The sequence below is a fragment of the Marmota monax genome, unplaced genomic scaffold (assembly GCF_021218885.2).
Source record: "Marmota monax isolate L192 unplaced genomic scaffold, Marmota_monax_Labrador192_F-V1.1 WCK01_AAM20220418_F8-fsc00010, whole genome shotgun sequence".
NCBI lineage: Eukaryota > Metazoa > Chordata > Mammalia > Rodentia > Sciuridae > Marmota > Marmota monax.
Genome location: NW_026692321.1, coordinates 21922009 through 21943924, shown reverse-complemented (window position 1 = coordinate 21943924; position 21916 = coordinate 21922009). Strand labels below are relative to the sequence as shown.

Here is a 21916-nt window from a genome sequence, read left to right as displayed (position 1 = left end):
ACACCATCTTTCATAAACATCTCTCAAATACACACCCATCCTGCAAGTCCGGGAGTTCCAAATTCCAATTAATTAGCACTAATTGCTACTGATAATGCTGGGCCCAGGGAACTGATGAAATTTTTAGAATGTTAGAAATTTTTCTCCAAGTTCTCTGGGGTAGTGAGGAAAGGCTGCAGTCTTGTGGCACAGATGATTTCAAATGCTTGTATCTTATTGACCACATCATCCCCCCTCTGACAACAGAATCCCCAGTCTTCTGGATCCTTCTCTCTGTCTTCCATTGGTATCACTCAAATGTCCCATGGCCACACCTCCTCTCTCTTTTAGAAAGCTCGGACTGACCTAGCTGCCATTTCAACCAGCCCCTTATTGTTTGTTTTGGGGACAAAAAAACTTGAATATTTAGCTGGTCCCACAGCCTTCTCATCCCCGTCTGTTCCCTTCCTCACCCCTACATGGCTTCCAAACCCACCCCAGAATAGAAACGACTCTTTCTCAAGTCTCTGAGGACTTCCTTGCAGCCCTGTCCCATGGCCTTTGCTCAGCTTTCGGTCACTTCAGCAGCACCCTGCCAGGCCAATTCACCTTGTCCCCAAAGTGAGGTCATCAGCTAATTACCCATCTTTTGTCCAGTTTAAAATAATGTTTCTCCCCCTCAAACAAAAACTGCCTGATGGTATAGTTCCTGTCAAAGACACCCGGGTAGTTAACCCCAACACAGCACTGATGCTGACAACTGAAGCAAACAGGGCCACATCCTAGAGGGACACCCATCTCTTTAGCCAAGAGTCCTACTATGCTCTCATCAGATGGATTTTATGTAGGCTAAAGAAGTGGTTCTCAAAGCTCAAATCTCCCAAGGTCCTTTCAGGGAGGGATGCACATGGTATTAAAATATTTTCAGAATAATACTAAGAAGCCATTCCTCTTTCACCATGTTGACACTTGTCCTGATGGTCTAAAAAGCAATAGGGACTAAAACCTCTGGCACCTTCCCAAGGATTAATGCAGTGGCTTCAAATTGTACTTGTTGTCATTGTATTGTTCACCTCATTCTGACAATTAAGACAAAAGCCAAACAACCAAAAACACAGAAACAAAACAAAACAAAAACCTTAATGTTTTTGGTGAAGCAGTAAAAAACAAATTTTTATTTAATACGGACTCTAAATTAAATGTTGTTTTAATATTTGGAGGGATGAAATGAAAAGTACTTCTGCTGCTTACCAAAATACAACGTCATCTCCAGAGAAAGCCTGTTTGAGTTGCAAGCTGAACTAGCCACACTGACCAACCAACAAACTATGGTTACTTCAACTTGGGTACTGAAGGTATATAATATATACACACACACACACACACACACACACACACACACACACACACATATATATATATATATATATATATATATATATATATTTTAGAGCAGCTATCTATCTTCTTTTCAAAAATCTCATTTTTTTGAGCTCTGGATAGATATATATTTTTTTTAAAAAAATGAACAAAATAAGTCTGTCACTTTGAGGAAAATGACTGTTAGTATTTGTCACCAATGATAAAAATAGAGCTTTAAGTGAAAATTATAATTCCGGAAAACTTGTATCAGTGCCCATGAGCTTGATAACTTCCTAGCACTTGAGGCTTTCTGATGACATTGGTAGAGATGTTAACAAATTTGACATTTTGCTACTGTGTAATGAAACGTCAACATTTGGAAGATCTGCATAACTCAGTGAATCTATATTTTCCAAATGATGAATACAATACACCACAAAACCAAGCATGGGTAAACAAATCACTCCAAATGCCAGACAGAGGAATGAATTTTAATGTAAGAGTAGAAAAAGCTCACTGATAAGATTTCTGCTATCACATAATGGGTAAGAAAGTACCACTTGTTAAGTTTTGGAAAAATATTTAAAAATTTTTTAAAAGATTGTTAAGATATTTCTTCATTTTCTAACTACAGATCTGCATGGTCCAGATTTTCATGTACTTCAACCAACATCTATTACAATGGATTGACTCATGGAGGGTGCACATGAGAATCTAGCCAACTTCTATTAAACCAAACACAAAAGAGACTCTCAAAAAAATGTAAACAGTGCCTCTCTTCTCACTGAACTTTTTCTTTTTTGGAAAAATATAGTTATTTTAATGAAAAATTGTTATTTATATTAACATAATGGTTTCATTGTTATTCTGAGTGAATTGATATATAAAAAATGAAAGATTCTGTTTTGATTTCTAAAACAGTAAATATCCAGACATACTCCACATACACAAAAGCTCCTTGGGAGATCATAAATAATTTTTAAGAGTATAAAAGGGACTAAGACCAAAAATTTGAGAACTGTTGGCCTGGAGGAAAAACAACAACATCAACAACATACAGAGACAACCATGCATGCCAAGACATGGAAAGACAACATGTATCTTAAAGGTGAAAAAGACCTGAGGGGAACAGCAAATATGCCCTCAAAGCATCTGAAAGCTGATACAAGAGAGAGCGCACATCAATCCCATGTGAACCTCCAGCAGCAGGACGGAGGATTTCACCTCATTATTCAACCTTCTAACAAAAACAATCGAGATCAGAGGGAAAATAAGGTCCAAAGAAGTGACGCAAGTGGCCTGAGATGGCACAGACAGCAGAGAAGCCAAGATCAGAGTCCAGTCCCAGATTGTTAGTCCATAATCCCTCTGAGCTGAGGGATTCTGAGCTCTGAGTCCCTGGCAGTGTCCAGAGAACCCCCGGGTGACCCAAAGTCATGCTACCATAGAAGATGTTTCATGTCAACACTACTGTCCAGTCTCCAGGCTGCCCTCCTGCTCTGAAAATCAGCAGTCCTGACTCCAAGGGGGACCTCGACACCCAGGGATCCAAACATTTTGTTTGCATACCCCCTAAAATTTTTGAATACTGCATCTCCTTTCACATGTCCTAAAACTCCTGATATAAATAATGGTACCTGAAAATAAAACACGTATACCACTCTTTTTTTTTTTTTTTCCCAATGTACTTGCTGGGTTATAAAAACTACAGCAGTTTGATGTCAGCCATCTCCCAATGGAAAACCCCTGACCAAGCTCCTATATTTCATAGTACTCCTTCCTCTGCTTGAATCAATATTTCCATCCCACTTCTCCATAAAACTTTTTCTTAATGTATTTTTATGTTTGCAAGTGTTTAGCCATTAGCTTTTCATACTTCTTTGCAATAAAAAAGTAAATTTATATATTTAAATGGACATTATTAAAAAATGTTCTGTGACCTTAAGTTTTTGTTGATTAAAAGAAATCTGGATTGGCTTATTGCAGCTATTAGTATCTAACTGATTGATGAATGTATCACAAACAATTACTAAATACAAGAATTTTTTTTTTTTTTTTGGTACTGGGGATTGAAATCAGGAATGATTTACCACTGAGCTACCTCCCCAACCCTTTTTATTTTTTTATTTTGAGACAAAGTCTTGCCAAGTTGCTAAGGCTAGCCTTGAAATTCCAAACCTCCTGCCTCAGCTTCCCAAGTCACTGGGATTACAGACATGTACCACCATGTCTGGCCATAAAGGTAAATTTTTACTATACTGCTTTCTTACTGTGAAGGACGGGTGGGACTTATGGGGCTACCTGGACAGTACATTCTGAGTGGTCCATGTGTTTGAAGTCCCTAAAGTTTCCATCCTGGGGAAGGCAACTTGAAAGAATTCAGGAGGGTGGGCGGCAAGGACAATCTGGACAGAGGGGTAGGAAAGGGACCCTGGTGAGGCCAGTCTGCAGGAACTGCAATTTGAGAAAAGCCACCAGAGGAAGCTAAAGGTGTAGACATGGATTTCCTGAAAATGCTTCCTGCTGTCATGTCCCCTGGAAAGTGTCTGTGAACCCCTGGGGCAGCTGCCTTCCTGTTTTAACACTTTGTTCAAATGTGAAGTACACAGACACATTATCAAGAAGTAATTTGGCATGAAAATCTCCAATACTACAGTGCCGAGGAAAACAGCCAGGAAGGATCCTGGTACTTCTACTGCCACATCTGAGGGGGCAAATGACCAAAGAAAGACAGAAATTGTAATTTAATATTAGCTGTCTTTATGGATATTTCTAAGGGGACTTTTGAAGAAAACAAATTCCTTCATGATAACAACAGTGATGTCCCCTAAAAGAACTGTGTTGAGGAATTTCACACACAAGCTCATGCCTGGGATTGCCAGCCTCAAGGGACCACCTTGGTCATCCCTATCCAATCCACATGCCTGTTAGGTTTTTTTTTTACTCACTTATTTAAATAATATTTGCTTGGGCTGGGGATGTGGCTCAAGTGGTAGCGCGCTCGCCTGGCATGCGTGCGGCCCAGGTTCGATCCTCAGCACCACATACAGACAAAGATGTTGTGTCTGCCAAAAACTAAAAAATAAATATTAAAAAAAAAAAAATTCTCTCTCTCTCTCTCTTTTAAAAAAATATTTGCTTAAAAATAAAACTCTCTCACTACATAAATGGGAAACTAATATTATAGATCATAAGTGGTTATCATAAAATGTGCTAACATTTAAAAAAGTTGTCTGTGTAACATCTAAATTAACTTTGTAAACCACGAGGAACATGTGGACCCTACTGGAACACTGGCTGGGACTGTTCACATGCTTCAAACACCTGCAGCTTCACAGGCTTATCAGGTAGAAGGTCCTTGGATGGGGTACAAGATGTCCTTTATGTTTCATTCTACTTCTAAGAGTCCAACCCAGCCTTAATTCCAGGGAAGCACTATTTTTCAACAATGAGCATTCCATGAACCAGATATAGAGCCCCAGGGATGCCAAGAGCGGCATGGGCTAAGTATGACTCTGGTCAAATTTCGGGGTTCTTCAGGCCAAAGTGATTTCTCTGGTCTTTTCATCGTTACATGGTACTCCAATGTCAAAGAAAAATAGAGACCCATACACATTTGGAATCCAGAGTGCATCAACGTACCTACCATGGGTCAAGACTATCATCATTAGCAGACAGGTGTGATGGTGCTCACCTGTAATCTCAGCAACTTGGGAGGCTGAGGCAGGAGGATCTTGAGTTCAAAGACAGTCTCAGCAAGTTAGTGAGGACTTAACCAACTTAAGTGAAACCCTGTCTCAAAATTTTAAAAATATAAAAAGGACTGGGGATGTGGCTCAGTGGTTAAGCACCCCTGGGTTCAATCCCTGATACTTAAAAAAAAAAAAAAAGAATATCATCACTAGCTATTTTGCAATGCTGTTTAAATGGCGCTTAAACATCATCAATTATTACATGCTTGAAATAATTAACCATGAAAAGATGTATAACACCTTCTAAACATGCTAAAATACCCAAACACCTTTCTAACTCTACCTGCAAAGCTTCTCCATTACTCCATCTCTATAGATGTTACACCCCTGTGATGCTGTTTGCTAGAACTTTCAATGCTGGAAGCATAATAAACTCTTTTATTTACATTTTCTGTTTTTCAGGGAATATAAAATCAAAAGCCTAAATGATGTTGAGTTTCTTTAAATCAAGAATTCTACTTCCAGGAATTTATTCCAAGGAAATTAATTAGACCCGTGCAGAGGTTTATGTAAAATGATGTTCAGAGCAGTGTTCTTTGTAAGAACAAAATATGCCACAACCTAAATATTCAGCAGTAAGAAATGGTACATAACAAAATGCTATATTACAAAGAAAACCAAATGACAAGAACATAATCACAATATGTTAAATGACAAAAGCATTCACTACAGCACACACGCTATTATTTCAATTTTATTTTTTAAATATAAGTACACAGAAACCTGTTGAAAGAAAACATACCAGAATGTCTCAGTGATAGGAATATGGGTCATTTTTCTTTTTTTGGTACGAAGGATTATTGAACCTGGGGTACTTTACTGCTGAGCCACATTCCCAGCCCTTTTTATTTTTTGAGATAGAGTCTTGCTAAATTGCTGAGGCTGGCCTTGAAATTCCAATCCTTCTGCCTCAGCCTCCTGAGTCATCAGGATTATAGACATATGCCACCATACCCAGCTAAATATTACCTTTTAATGATAATGTACACTCACAAACTCACATTTTTACCTTTGGACTCAGATTATTCTAAAGAAATAGTATAAATTATGCACAGGTTGATTGATAGAATTATATGTAAATTATCATATCATTTATAAGGAAATAATATGACCTAAAAATTTCAACAATGGAAAATAGTGAAACAACCTTATAACTTTATGCATATATTAAAAATGATAGCTTTGGGTTTTTTGTTTCGTTTTGTTTGTGCAATGCTGGGGACTGAATCCAGGGCCTCGCACATACAAGAAAAGTGCTCCATCATTGAGCTATATCTCCAGTTCAACTCTGGAGTAGTTTTAAGGTTAACTTGTAATGACATGGCGCTGGTGATAGATGCTGCTAAGACTGCAGAACAGAACAACATATAATTATTGCTACATAGAATTCTAAGTACTTGGAAAAAGAAGGCAAAAGATGCTCAAGTGTTAACAGCTGTGATTTACACATGGTAACTGGAAAACAAAAAGTTGAATGAAGAAAATAAAAATTTTATAATGGGTATAAAAATTTGAAAAGCCTAAAAATCATACAACATGCACTTTATCCAGAATGATATGAAATTACTAACAAAGAGGGAAAGAGAAGGAAAACATTTCCTATAACTACAACACTCTAATCTTTAACAACCACTACTGTGTTAACATTCTGCCTTCCAACTGTGTGTGTTAAATGGCTCTTAAACGTGTGTATATGTGTGTGGTGTAGAGTGTCCGCAGGCAGTGGGTTCCGTCCAAAGGGCTGGACAACTGCTTTAAGCTCTACAAAGTAAAAGTAGAAGATGATTCCAAGGTATATTTACAATTCTGTCTGGAAACCACCCCAAGTCAAGCCAGGAGAAAGTCAGGCAGGCCTAGAGACCAACTATCTCGGGAAAGACATGTGACACCTTCTTTGCTCGGATCTACCCTGCTTTATGTGAGAGATCTAAAACCTAAAACCGTCCTTCCTATTGACTCCAGTAAACTTTCTGTTCAAGAAGCAAGTAGTCGATGCTGATTCAGCTACATGTTTGGGGGCCTGTTCTCCAGTTCACCTAAGATGAGCTGCCCACAGAGCAAGACAACTAAGCCCAAAGGGGAGAGGGCCAAGGGAGCTCCCCAACTCCCCAGGCTGGCTTGACAACAATTTGGAGAAATTTGGGGCAAATTGTTTTCAAGATGGATCTGTGCAATAAGGAACCATTGCCAAGTCAAGGGGAGGCAGCTGGCACAAGATATGATTTGCTGACACAGAACCTTCCTAAAGTGGGAAGGGAAGGTGGGGAGGTGAGAGGCAGACAGAGGTGTCGCTGTGGCTACTAGACTGGAAAGAAGGGAACGTCAGCGAGTCGGGGCCCTGTGTGAATGAAGGGCCTATCTTCATGTTCTCTGAGGATTATTTCAGGATCAGGCCTGAAAGATCACTTCAGGACATTCGCCAGACACCCAGGAATAGCTCTTGACTTCAGTCACAAGATTCGCCACCCAAACTCATCCCTTTCTTCACGGTACAACCCTCCATTCTATCCGACATGGGGGACTGGGTCGACTCAGAAAATGCTGACCCTATAAAAATCTACACTATGGGACTGCCAAGGCACAGGCCTGGTTCTCAATGCAGGGAAAGGAGAGAAAGGCCCGGCCCATCATTCAGCGCTCATTAAGTGACTGTTTATAGGACACCGTGGCCGGTACTGTAGGAACAAAGACAGTCTAAGACATGGCCTCTGGCTCTGTGGTGTGACGAACACCCAACCACTGTGAGCCGGAGGTGGCAGGGCCAACACGGGCCCTTTGAGAGGAGGCTGTATGGCTGTAGTGTGCAGCCGGCTGGCTGGGCAGTGAAGGAAGCTTGTTCTCTCCCTGGCTGGGCACAGACCCACTGTTGTGCCCACAGGGGAAGGGGGAGAGGGAGACTTCTCCCATGGGAACAATTCCAGCCTTCTGCGGCCTGATCCAGGGGCCTTCCACAGCAGGCTCTGAGTATAGGAGGAAAGTGCTGGATCCTCATGCAAAGTGGACTTGAGGTGAATAAGGATGCAGTGTGTGCAGAGGCAGCTCAATGCCACTCAGAGAAATGGGCTCCTTGTGCTTCCAAACCCAGCGGCCAGAGCTGCCTCTCATACATCACACTGGTGTGATTTTTACCCAGGAGAACGGTGGAGGGAGTTGGGATGGAGAAAGAAAACTTGCCATGATTCCAGTAACATGTCGTGTCTGTGGCTGGCTGTCTCCTGCCAAGTGTTTTGGAATTTTAGCTTTATGTCTCTCCAGGGACTCCTGTGCCTTTTTAAAGTCTGATGTTGTGAAAGATGGTTTCCTGGTGACCATGGGACTTGTGTGCAGTTGCTCAGTGGGGCCTCTCAAGCTCTGGGGGACATGCAGGGGTAACCAATGAGACAAGAGGACTCGGGAGGAGGACACAAACAGAGCTGATAAGTTATTCCCAGAGTGACCTACATGCAGGGGCTTGAGGGGGACAGTAGTATGTTGCTGAGCAGCAACCTTCCTGAGGCCCTAACCCAGGAACAGGGAAGCTATGCCCAGCCCTTATGTAGACACATGCATCCCACCCTGATGGGAGCAGCACAGTGAGCCAGGCTCAGGACATTCATGAAGGTGGCTCCGTGTAGGGTGCATGAGGACAGTTCTGAAATGCTGCTGTTCAGTGCTCTCCTGGACCAGAGAGAAATCACTGTTCCTGGTAAAGAACAAGGGGCTCTGAAGAGAGAGCAGCTGGCTGTGGATGAGCCTCTGAGACAGAAGGGGCCAGAAGACCCTGTCCAGGGCCCAATTCCCTGGGAGCCGATTCCCAGCCCCCATGAGTCCTCCCCAGGACAGAGTGAGACTGAGGCACTGAGATGTCAAGAAGCAAATAACAGGCAAAGGCAAAACCATCTGGGCCACTTCTATCCCTCCTCCTCCCCTGGATTACTCCCTCCTGCCCTGGGAGATGAAGGGGAAGATGGAGAAGCTCTCTGCTCAGTAGATCAAAAGGAACACACAGGGAACCGGAGCAGTGCATTCTGTGAAGAAGTTGCTCCTTCGGGTTTGAGAGTGGCGTCCCTTGACTCCCTGAGAAGAAAAGTCTGCTGCCTGCCTGCCTGGTAGATGATATCAAGTAGCAGAAGTACATGATCAAGAGCAATGGCAGGTGGAATACCAAGGCAACCAGTCAGGAGTGTGCTCTGCTTAGAAAGGGATCCCCAGAAAGAGTCCCCAGGAAGGATACTGATATCAGATCTTATTTGGGATGCTTTAGAAAGGACAGTTTAAAACCAAGAAGCCATAGTTATGTCTTGACCTTGATGTGGGTAAAACTGTAGAGGCCTACATGCACTGGGCGGGGGGAGTCAGGCAACAAGATCAGAATCCCAGTGCCTCTTGGGTTTTAGCAACAAAAGAGCCCAGAAGCTCCCCTAGGATGCTTCCCTGTACAGAGCCCAGACCAATGCAAGCCTAGCATCAAAGGAGACCCAGTCAGAGATCCCCGAGCACCACATGCCTGGAGTCCTGGAGCCATGGAAGGAGCAGGCTTCTCAGGCAGCCGCTGACTTGTTTTGATGGCCAGCAGACATTCCTGTCCCACAGGTTGGTGACTCGGGGCCTACAGTGTAGGCAGGAAGCTAAAGCCTTCAGGGTCATAAATGTCCTCATGGAGACCTCCCACTCAGCTCTGAGAATCGGCTGCCACCAACAGCCTGCTCAAAAGGTACTCAGACTTTCTAGTAACTATTTACTCACCCAACCTGTGGGATGACATAATTCATGCCAAATAAATGTGCAGACATGGATATCACTTATCTGATGTGATATCCAAATGGTACTGGCTCGCAATACAGTACTATCAAAAGACAAAAGATGGGGCTAAACTGTATCTTTTAGGATAAAAGGGCATTCACTTGGAACCCTTATAGGCATGGGCCTGAGCAGATCTAGGAAAGAGATGAAAGTGGCCAGTTTCTGAATCAAGAGACTTGCCCACCATCCACTTAGCACCTGCTCTGTGAAGGCACTGAGCCAGTAGGTACCCTGGGTGGGGGCAGGGTACAAAGGTGATAGTAAGTCATCCCCTGCCCTTGAGGACCCAGGCAAGGAGAAGGTAAGGTAGGACGCATATCCTCAAAGCCCAGCACAACATCCTGGCAAAGTACAAAATGCCACAAGCACTGAAAGAAAGGTCATATCCAGTACAGAGAAATCAGGAAAGCTTCATTCTCAATAGGTTTGAAAGGTGGGGGAATGACTGACAAAGTCCAATGGGCCATTTATTTGATGACCTTGTTTCAAGGTCAAACCACAAGCCTGAGATTCTATTTCATCTGCCAAGTTGGGATTGATGTCTCTTTCCCACTCTCAGTTCCTTGGAAAAGCAGGTCTTAATAAAAGCCACATACTATTATTATCCTCAGGAGGAAAGCCAAGTGCAGAGTTCTGAGATTCCCACCCCCAGATCTGAGCCAAGCCCAAGCATGCAGAGAGACCAGCTCTGGCCAAGAACCAGCCCAGCCAATCCCCAGAGCTCTGGTGGGAAAGCTTTTAATTGGATAGCACTAATTTGAGTGGGTCCAGAGAAATCTGTCACGTGAGAATCGTTAGACCAGCTCACTACAGAGTCTCTCACTTGGCATATACGGGGGTGAGCCAAAGGGTGTCTGCTGCTATAACAATTATATGATACATGGTGTGGCCTCCTGAAAGCCTTCATTTTATTTCAAATCCCAGCCCTATTCTGACTTCCCTCTTCCAGACTTTCTTAGATTCTATAACTCAGATTTGATCATTGCTGCCCATACCTGGATTGACCATAGCTTCTGTATGGTGGCCCATATCTAGAATGACCAGATTGCCTGTGTACTTGGTCAAACAGTATAATTTCTCCCCTTTCTCTTCATTACACAACCAAGAGCCCTTTCTGAAATCATTTTGTTGACAGAGTGCTTTGAAGTTCCAGGCAGGATCTTTTGGCACTGGGTAATAGTCCTCACCCAAGGGGCAGAGACAGATTTCCTGGGGGCTGTGAGAACTGGGCTCTTGGTCCAGCACCATAAGGGAACACTAGAGTAATTTTTTCTTATTATTGTGATATCACAGGAGCCCAGAGGTGACTTTATTTCCTTCAGTATTGCAGCCCCAAGTAAGTCTTCCTCACCCAGCATGGCAGCCCCTTCCTCCATCATCACCTGCACCAACCCTCAGATGCTGCAGAAGGGCCTGGAGCACTTGAAGGGCTGAGAAAATTGTCCTGCAGTGCCTGGCCCTTTATCCTGGGACTTGTTTAAAGGAGAGTGTAAAAAAACACATGCAAGAAGTCAATGACTGTGTTTGGAAAGGTTCTGTGATGGAAATCTAAAACCCTGAAATGAAAGAAAATCTCACCTGTAGCCACAAAAAGATTCAGTCTGACTCACAGGCTTGGAAACTGATATCCAAAAACAGCCTAGTTGGTAGGCCAGGAACTTCTCCACCTCCCACCAGACCCTGGGGCTCTCAACAGCTTTCCTCAGACCCACTCTGGGGAAAGAGCCTTTTCAGCCCTTCAGGCTAATGGAATCCTCATTAACAGCCCGCAGGAGGGGCCAGACTCTATTGATACAAAACAAAGGGGCCTCCTTGAGCCTCCCAAGGGAGTCCAAGCTGTGTTCCCAACCTCAGCTTTCATCCTGGCCCTTTGATCACTCTCCCCTCATCAGTCTGCACCTACTCTGGTTTTCTATTTGTTTCTTTCTTTACAAAATAAATGCCCCTGGAACAGCTCTAAGGATGACCAGCCAGAGTGAGTCTAGACTCTAGCCAGAACCAGCCCAAGGTGGAGGCATGCCATGAATCAGAAGAGCGAGGCTTGGGGCTGGAGAGAGCCACGTCTCCAACTCAGCTGGGGGCTGTGTCCTCTGTGGAGCAGGGTGAGAACTCCCACCTCTGAGCTGTGGCACAGCAAGCAATGTGTGTACAACGCCTGGTCCACAGCAGGCATGTGGTTCATTCCTGCAGCATGGCCCCTCTCACCCCATCTGTCTTCCCTGGACCAGCAGCTCTATAAACTCCCCTAGCCTCACAGTCTTCCCTTACAAACAGAACTCCTCCTTCCCCCAAATTTAGCAACCTAGGAACTCTCCTAGACTATCCAAAAGCAATTTGCCCCAGGGGTAACAAGTGCTCTGTCACCAGCCTGTTAAGACCCCTGGGGGTAAGAGAGTGAAAGTGTCACTTTGTTCCTTTTCATGGTCTTTATGCATTTTGGATCCACCAGACAGGATGATCTCTAAGCTGGTTGGCAGCCACAGCGGCTAATGTCTGCTGGACACTTTGTGTCCCAGGCACTATGAATGCCTTAAACCCATCCTCTCACCTGCTGACTTATCATCACAATCTTATGAGGTGAAGTCTATTGATACCCCACTTTACAGATGAAGAAATTAAGGTTTCCTGGCATTTGGGGACTGGCCTTAAGGTCACACAGCTCTTACAGGTGGATTTGGGACACAAAACCAAGTGTGCTTCTGTTAGGAAACAGACATATGAGGATGGTGGGAATCCAAGGTTAAGGGCCCCTTCAAACGGGCCCACTGTACTGAACCCCACATGCTTTCCTTTCCAATAGGCAATTTACTGCAGCCCTTAGTGGACAGGATATGTTACATTCCTCAGCAAACTACCTGTTAACTGCAAGAGAAACGCAGGCCCAAGATAATGTTGACAAGAGGAACTCGGGATATTTTTGTGACCAGATCCTGAAACTCTGGGAGATAAGGGTCATTCCTCCTAACCATAAAATCTGTAAGAATGCATGGTTAAGAATCCAATTAGAACCTGCCAGCATGGGCCAAGGTGACCTAGAGTTGCCATGACAGTGGGATCTTGAAAGTCTGATGTCATCCTGCTGTCAGTCAAAAGTCAAGAGGTGAACCTGGGTGGGACTCTCTGGAAACTTCTCTGGGATCCCCAATAAAACTGGAATGCAGGACAGGCACACTGTCTTTCTCCTCTCTGAGAGGACCCACTCTCTCCCTTGAGAATGTCCCTAACCCCTTTCCTATTCCTTCAGTAAACTCATTCCTACTACTCTGAGCAACATGTCTAAAATCTTTCTGATTTGATCACGAGTCAGGGTTTGAAGAGAGGATCTTCACGCTGTCTTAGTTTTTCTAAAGTCCCCAGCTCTGTAACACTTTCAGCCCCAGCAAAAGCCACCATACGCTAAGCAAGAGTACTTAACTCACCTGATAGGAAAGGCCATCCTTCCGGGGGTTGAGGCCAATCTCCTCCATGGATGGGGTGTTCATCATTACCTCAGTCATCTCGGCCGATCTCAGATAGTCAGGGCTGCCAAGAAATCCACACCAACAGTCAACAAATGCATGCATTTTCCTCCTCTGAGCCTTCACTTGCTGTGAGACCAGGGGAATCTCTGGAGGCAGGATAAGAGGTGCTCAAAACAATGCTTGCACCAAAACAAGCTCACACACTTCCAAACCTTCCAAACCCATAGCACCAGGGCCCTTGTCCAGTCCAGTGACAAAGTTTCATCTGCAAACCTTCTTCTTCTGACTCTCCTGAATATTATAGTCCCATCTAAGACAGGGCAACCCTGAATTTTTCTTTAAAGACAGAACTAGAATAAACCACAACAGTAGGTGGCTGAGTCCATGTATCCATATTAAAACCAATTCAGCCAGGTCTTCCCTCCACCCCTCCACTTAAAAACAAAAGTAATCCTTGTGTGAATTTCCAAAGGGGAACTGCATGTTATTATTACATAATAACAATAATAGGCCAGCCTCAGGGAGACAAAGTCCAATCCTGCTGCCTTCCTAAATGTCTCTGTCTGTCTAGTGCTCCTTTTGGCAAAATGTCCCACTTAAAGCCCCAAGGGGTCAGCTTTTCTGCAAGCTTCACATCTGCCATCCAACCCCCTTCTTTAGCCCCAGCGGCAGCAGCTGCAAGCTCGCAGTTTGAAAAACATCCCCTGGATTAAAAAGCCTTAAGGATACTGGGACTCTGATTGCAAAGGAAATTTCCAGAGGGGCCAAGCTGGCCCACCAATTGCAGACATGTGAAAGTGCTTTGTACTCTCTAAGCAGGATACAAATGTTCCATTATCCTTGCACAAGCCATGGGCACACACAGGGTCCTGTATGCATAATGCCAAACCCACATACCAAATCCAGGTACCTGCTACACAATACCCAGCATTTTCACCATTATGTCTGTGCACATGGTTTAAAAAAAAGAAAAAAAAGTGAGGCATGCTTTAGAGACTATATCTAAGGAAGCAGTGATACCAGACTCCTCTTCATTTTTTAGTTATTACACAGAGTAGAAATGACATTGGTTTTGGAAGCAGAAGCAATAGGTTCTTGTCTAGGCTCTGCTGCTTAAGAGTGCATGATCCTGAACAAGTGTATAACCTCTGAGCCACAGGTGCCCTGTTTGTTACTAAGATGTTATGTTAAGGGCTAAGGTCTGGGTAAAACTGTTGCAGACTGTGAAGACCTGATCAATAAAATAACCCTGAACTTTAATTTTTCAGGAGCTAATATCCCTGAGGGGCCTTAACACTCACCTTGCAAAATTTTGACCAGAGGCACAAAGCCTCCACCAACCTTCAAAGTCTCACCTATAAGGCACCTGGATACCTGCACACTATTAGGGGATAGAGGGGCAGGGCTTCCGGAAGAGAGGGGTGTACAAGCCTCGGGGGTGGGGGGATTTTTACTTTGTTCTGAGAGTTCAGTCCCCTCTCTAAACAGAGGCGGGTTGTGATGGGGGAGGGGAGACTAAGAGAAGATGCTGGATTTAGATTGAAAGGCCGGAACCTCCCTCCAAGAGGCAAGTCTCTCCCGGGTCCTGGAAAGGCTGCCGCTGACCCTCAAAAGAAAAAAAAAAAAAAAGTACCAGGGAAGCACCCACAGGGCTAACGCTCGGTTCTTCACCTGATATGAGGCGCTGTCCTCGCTCGGGGCTGTGGCGCGGGCCCAAAAAGTTGAAGTGAGAAGTATGAACTTTCCGGTTCCTGGGCTCGGCTGCGCTTGGGATAGGGCTGCGCCGAGGCTGGAACCCGCTTTCCCCTGGCTGGGAGGGAGCCTGTCCCTAACCCCGGCCGGGCTTCGCACGCCCGCACCTGAAAGCGTGTTCCGGGGCCACCCGCACTCGTCCCCCCTCCTCCACCTCGGCCACTCCTCCACTTTGCTTAGCTCAGGAAGGAAGAAGCAGCCGGGGCGCACGTCCCAGCAACCAGGGGCCTCTCTGCATCCTTCCTATCCCCCATCGCCGGCCAGGGGCAAATCTCTGCCGCCCCCAGCCCCCGCCCCGGCTCCTTCCATTTCTGCACCGCGAGAGAGACTTCTCACTTAAAGGCGAATGGGATCTTAGGGACTATGCAGAGGGCAGGGGTCGAGGAGGGTGCAGCGTGTGCCCTGCTGCTTGTGGCTTACGTGTGGGGAGCGCGCCCCCCTCCCTTCCCCGGAGCTCTGCAAACGCCACGGCTGCACCAGCTCAGCCCCGCTGCAGCCGGCCTCGACGCCGAGACTTGCATGCAAACAAAAAAGAAAAAGGGGAGGGGCTCTGGGAGAGAAGAGCCCCCTGCGCCAGGCTGGGCGCGCGCTCCTGCAGACTCCGCATAAGGGGTTTCATTACCCGGGTTTCGTTGGGACCCCAGGCTCTCCCCACCCACCACCACCACCACACACACCCTCCAGCCGTCACTTAAGTGAAGGTTCCGAGTTCACTTCCTTTGTCTGGATGCTCTCAGCACCACCTCCCCCCACCCCCACCTTTGCAACCTTGACGCTGACTCCTTCAGGGGCTCCCGGCGGCGGGTTAGCGCTAGGCGCTAGTGTCATCGGAGCCCGCACGAGCGGGTGCCCGGGCCCCGAAGCCTCGGTCGTTAGACCGGCGCCCGCCGCAGGCGCAGGATACTCACCAGTGAATGGGGAAATATACAGACATGAAGTCCTAGGGAAAGCTGACCCACGCCCTTGTGATTTAAAAACGGTCACTGCGTCCCGAGTGAGGATGACACGGGCGCAAACGGGCGCGGCAGAGGCCGAGCGCGAGCACTGGGCATTCGCCGGTCCGCCTTTCCCAGACAGCCCGGCTGCCAGCGGCGTCGGCGGTGCAGACCGAGCGCCCTGCTCTTCACCGAGCTCCGGCTCCCACAAAGAGCCGGGGAAGCTGTATTTATAGGGGAGGGGGCGGGGTTTGGCCCCGAGAGGCCCCGCCCTTCCTCGCCCACTCCTGGAATAACGTCACCAAAATCATGAATGGCTTCAGCGCTCGCAGCTCCCGCGGGCGGCGACTGGGGGCGCACTGAGCTCTGTTCCCCGAGGGCCGTGGTTTGCTGCAGCTCGGAGCACTGCCCCCTGCCCACGACTCACACACACGCACACACGCACGCACCCGGCCGGAGTTCAATGTCAACGCCGCTTCCTGCTCACAAACCCGTAGGCATCCGCAGCCCCTTTCCTGCGCACACCCGGGGACTCCAAGGCAGCACGGTTGAGCGTGCGGAGGGTTCGGGACGTGACTGCCCAGGTTGCGCCGAAGGAGGGCGCCATTCCTCCACCCCGGCCGGCCGCTTGGCCCCGCGCCCTCCCTGGCACCCACTCACCGTCCCCAGCCCACACTCAGGACCCCTCTTCAGCGGTCCTCTCCCAAAGTAGGCCTCCCTTTGGAATCGTCCCCTGCCGCACCGCGATCGCGGCGCCAGACTTGCGACCCTTCCATCCTGGACTAGCAGCGTGGAAAGGAGAGCATCACCAATAAACGCTGTGGGTAGGCAGAAGAGACAGGGGGTCGGGGACCCAGTGCCTGCGGGGTCGCAAGATTTGCGAGGAACTGGTCCGCAGCCTTGGGATCCATGGAGGGTTTTGTTTGTGGGAGAAAGGATGTGGTGTCATTCTTGGGTTATTTCACTGGACACGAGCGCGCAGACACACACACACACACACACACACACACACACGCACACACACACATCACACACACGGTCCATGGCGCGGGTAGGAGGTACGAGTGGGCGGTGCTCTAGCGCGCACCACTAGTCTTGGATCCCGTATCTGCTCCAAGGAGTCGCTGTATAACAGCGTAAACAAAGAGCTTCAGAGCAACGCTTCCCACACTGCCCAGGAATTGCAGCTCCGGGTCTGTCCAGGCCTTCGCGCTGCTTAGCCCCCACAGCCACTGCACCGGAGTCTGACTGCCATTCTGTGACCTCTACGTCAATTACTCCTACAAAATAGCTTTACGTATTTTACCTATAAAATAACTTGAGCTATGTGTACACAGGGCTGGGAAAGGATGGGGGGGTGGCTGTCAAAAAACCGAGCAAAAATAATTATCTTGGAAGTATAAGTCAGCTCTTTGAAGAAAAGGCAGTGAATGTATTGAATCCATACACACACGTTCTTAAAAGTGGGAGGAGGGAGTCATCAGGTAAAAAGGATGATGGGATTAATGGTAAGGGTTTAACAGTGTCAGGGCTTGAGGAATCTGAAAGAGGGGGCCCTCATAATTTTCATCAGTTTTCCCCAAACTCAATTTCAATAAAAATAATCATTAAGAGTAATTTTAAAATAACGGTGCTATTATCAGTCATTCATATATTCACCTGGAATAAAAAGTGTGCTTCTTGATAAAATATGGCTTCAACCAGAAAATTTAGGATCTTGTCCCTATCCCCCAAACGAGAGCAAGAGCTGGTTTGTCCTGCAAGGCACCACCTGTGTGCAGCAGGGTTGGGGCTGGTGTTCTGATGGAGGGCCACTCTTTATGGTCAGACGGTAATGGAGATGTTCCAGTGTGGGGTTACTGCGAAGAGAAGGGCTTTTTATGCCTTTTGTAAAGGGTGGGGAAGCTCCTCAATGTCACTGACTGGGTATGACATGTTGTCATCTGGGGTGTCAAAAGGGAAGCCAGTGCTTGAAGATCTGGTTTCCTACTGGGACTTTCCAAGGCCCTCCCAGGAGGATGCCTGAACCAGGCCCTGGGGTGAGCAGGATGGAAGCCTTCTGCCATATCTCCCCAGGAGCATTCCCTGGCAAGGCCTGCGATGAAAGGTTGTCACATCAATTTTACATATAATAGATACACTTTCATATTTATGAATAATATCATAAAATTTTTAAAACTTAGAAAAACCCTCCTCATTTACACCCCCCACACCCCCACTCGTATCTTAAGTTGAAATGGGCTCCTTTTGGAGAAGATGGTAGGAAGGAAGGCCTTCACCAGAAGTGATCTGGCCTTTGGGAGAATTCCTTACATTAGAGGTCATTGAGGCAATTATCTGATGCCTACACTTTAGAAAATTTTGCTCACTTTACCTAAATTTCACCGGTCAGTAAATTAGAGTGGAAAATAAGCCTTTGGTTGTGTCCCCTAAATGAAAATATGGAGACATGGTGCTGAACTTGATACAACTAACAAGCAGCCATTTCTCAACCATACTTTGTATAGCGCTTTTCAGTTTTGCAAAGCATTTTCAACACTTTGGCTTTCAAAGAATGTAAGAATGTGACAAGATTATGACTGCACAACTTCAGAGTCCCCATATGTGCAAACTGAGGCTGAAATAAATTAGGACACTTGCTAAAGATCATAGAGTTAGAAAGGGTTGGTCTGGCTCTGGCCCTCAGGGGTTGCAGACACACCCAGGTTTCCACTCTGTTGCATGCTCTCCATCATTGAATTTCCTTCATTTCTCTGAAGATACAGAGCATTTTAACAGGCACAATGACCTTTCTTTCCAGTGCCCTAGGAGATAGATTTCTATCCCTGCTACCTTTGAATAAATGAAGGAATAGAAACTCAATCAAATGAAGTTGCTTAGAGTTCCAGAACCTTAGAGCTGAAAGAGACCTTCCAAATCACCTCGTCCAGTCTCCTCATTTTACAGGTGAGAAGACACTTAAGAGATTAAATGGCATGTCCAAGGTCACCAGACTATTAAGTGGTATAGGTGGAACCTGGGCCTTCGAACCGCTGGTCAAATGTTGTTTCCACTCTAACACTTCGCTGTGCACTGTGTTTGCCAAGGAGTCAGCAGCAAAGGTCAAACACCACCTCCATCCATCACCCACATTTATTGAACATCATCTACTATATGCATATCAGTGAACTCAACACCCAGTCAGAGTTCTCTGACTCCCTCCCTTCTCCCACATTTGTCCTGAGGGATGGAAGGGTTGATTTGCAATTCACTTTCAATAATAATCCAGGCATAATCAGAAGCACCTTGCTTTCCAATATTACACAAGTCCAGTTGTTGAGCTCCTTCTCTACCTTGCCGAAATGAATACTTTTTAAAAGAAGACTAAAGCTAATGAACTTAAGATCTTATTAGAGTTATCTTAGTTATAACTGTGCCGGTATGCAAGGCATGTAGCTATTTTTCATCTAGTTAAAAAAAGAGAGATCACTATCTAAATTCATTTAGCAACATATTCTCACATGGTATCTCTCTCTGACTTGCAAAGACAGTATTGTATTAAATTTTTCTAGTAGCAGTGAAGCTGGTACTTTGGTTAGTACTTTGGGTAGGTTATAAAGGACTTCACGAAGTAGCTTTTGACCTTAGGAAAATAGGGAAGGAAGGGGTGACATTTGCTGCAGTGCACCCAGATCTGTTACATTTCTGCCTCCCTACAACTTGGACACCGTCACTACTGCTCCACTTCACAGATGAAGAAGTCAAGGCTCTAGAAAATGAGTAATTGGTTATGGCACCTGGCACTCAAATGGCTGAACCAAATTTTGACTCTGGAGCTTCCTGGTTACAAAGCCTATGTTTTTTTTCTGTTGTTGTTGTTGTTGTTGTTTTTTTCACAAAACAACACTTATTGTGGCCTCTGTGGTTTTGTTTGTTTTAATAGCTAAACTACGAATTTTACACAAAACTGTTGGTTCCAAGAGCAAAGACCAGGACTCCTGGTATCCATCCAGTAGGGCAGGGAAGGCAGAATAAATTAGTTTCCCACTCTGGGAATCTGGGAGCTTCTTAAAGATATCAGTCAAAGGTTTGAGGTTTAAAAAATAAAAGTGAGTAGGAGAGGGGAGTTTCTAGCCAATTTTTGGTGAAACTCATTTGAGTACATAAGAAATCTGAAAGGCAAGAATGTGTGTGGGTTGATGTGGGGATAAAATGAGACAGTGTTGTGAAAACACTTGGTAAACTGGAAAGCACTGAGCAGATGAGGGCTTGTTTTTAGGCTGTTTGGGGGTAACAGGGAGCCCAGCAGAGGTAATTGTATCCGCTTCGGATTTTTTTACTCATGTCAGTCACAGGCCACCCCATTTCCCTCTGAAGTCCCTTATGGATGTTTCCAGGTTTTAGGAAGCAGACATCAGAGGCAAGCAGCGATGTTCTGCCTGGTGGCCACTACTGTGGTCCCAGTGTCCCAGCATCTTCTTCAAACATCCTCCAGTATCTTGCAGATACTGTGTCCATCTGGATACAAGGCATGCAATGAACACACAGGTCTGAGAATATGTGTGCCTTCCCACCTCAGCCATTGGGCAATTAGCAGTCAACAACACAAAGCAACCCAATTCCACCAGACTACACTCCTCCACCCTTCAACTTACTTTGCTGATCGTCTTCAGGAAAGATGCTTGAACTCTCTGTGTCTCACACCCCTAAAGCAATCCAAGCAGACAGAAGAAATCTATTTTTTAGGTATCAGGGTTCTGATCAGGCTGAAAAAAGCTGCTTCTATAAATGCTCAAGCAAGGCCAGGCATGGTGGTGCATACCTGTAATCTCAGCAACTCCGGAGGCTGAAGCAGGAAGATCTTGAGTTCAAGGCCAGTCTCAGCAACTTATCGAGGCCCTGAACAACTTAGTGAGACCCTGTCTTAAAATAAAAGATAAAAAGGGCTGAGGATGTAGCTCAGTGGTTAAGCACCCCCAAGTTCAATCCCCAGTACCAAAAGAAGAAAAAAAAAATGCTCAAGAGAAAGAGTTCTTTGCATCTTAGCATCAGGACTCTGCAGCCCAATACAAAGCCTGAGGACCCTCCTGCCATATCCCCTCTCATAAGGTGCTGCTTTCTTTCCATCCAGACTCCTCTCACCCCGCAAAGAAGCCTGGGATCTGGCTGCCTATGAACTTGCCTTCCCAAATATCAAAGAGATTCAGCCCTGGTTTTTCCTTTATTTCTGTCAAGGGGCCTTTGAAGCAAAGGGATTTTCTGAGTGGGGCGGGGGGGACAACCCTATGGAATCTTTAGGGTCCAGGCCCTAAAAGAAAACACTTCAACTGGAACCAGTTCAAGGCTCTCATGTCCAATTAAGGAAAGACTCACATTCCTGTGCTAGCTCTGGCTCTGTCTTGCTTTCTCTCTTTCCACATCCACACAGGAATGCAGTTCCACAGCCAGAAAAGAGAGGTTACTATCACCAAGCTACGGATCGCATAGCAAAGTGATCCCTGGGCTGGCCGGGTCCCTCCGGAATGAGACAAAGAGCACCAGACTACAAGACAACGCAAGCTCCTTCCTACCACCAGGCTGCCCCCTTACCTCCCCCAGGTCACTGGTCGACCTTCACCGTACCTGTGGGGTTATGAAATAAAAGAAGAAAACATCACAGCCGTTTCCCACGGAGAAGCACACTTTCAGTTTTCTTTTCAAGCACACGGGGTGTCAGCTAGCTTCCTCCTGGGCAGCTAGTCCCCGCCGATTTCACACCCACCGCCCCTGCTTAGAGGAGCGAGCAGTGTGCAGTGCCCCAGAGATGGCTCCCCCTGAGCACCTCACAGGTGCCTGCCAAGCCATAACCAGTAACCCGAGCCCGCTGGAGTCCCCGGTGTATTTCACACCCACACTGCACCCGCCTGCGGATCCG

The 21916-nt window shown here is 46.1% G+C and overlaps 1 protein-coding gene across 2 annotated transcripts in view; it reads right to left on the bottom strand.

Moving 5' to 3' along the window:
• Lbh (LBH regulator of WNT signaling pathway) overlaps positions 1-20925 on the bottom strand; it is a 30251-nt gene extending 9326 nt beyond the window's left edge. Inside the window, exons 1-2 of one of the 2 annotated variants that reach the window (XM_046441568.2) lie at positions 20825-20925; positions 13295-13397 (exon numbers count right to left, since the gene is read on the bottom strand). In XM_046441568.2, coding sequence (XP_046297524.1) covers positions 13295-13372 — 78 coding nt within the window. In that variant the 5' untranslated portion in view covers positions 13373-13397; positions 20825-20925. Of the gene's footprint in view, positions 1-13294; positions 13398-15996; positions 16245-20824 lie in introns of those variants that run through there. The other variant, XM_046441566.2, reaches the window with a different exon arrangement.
• Positions 20926-21916: the final 991 nt, after the last annotated feature.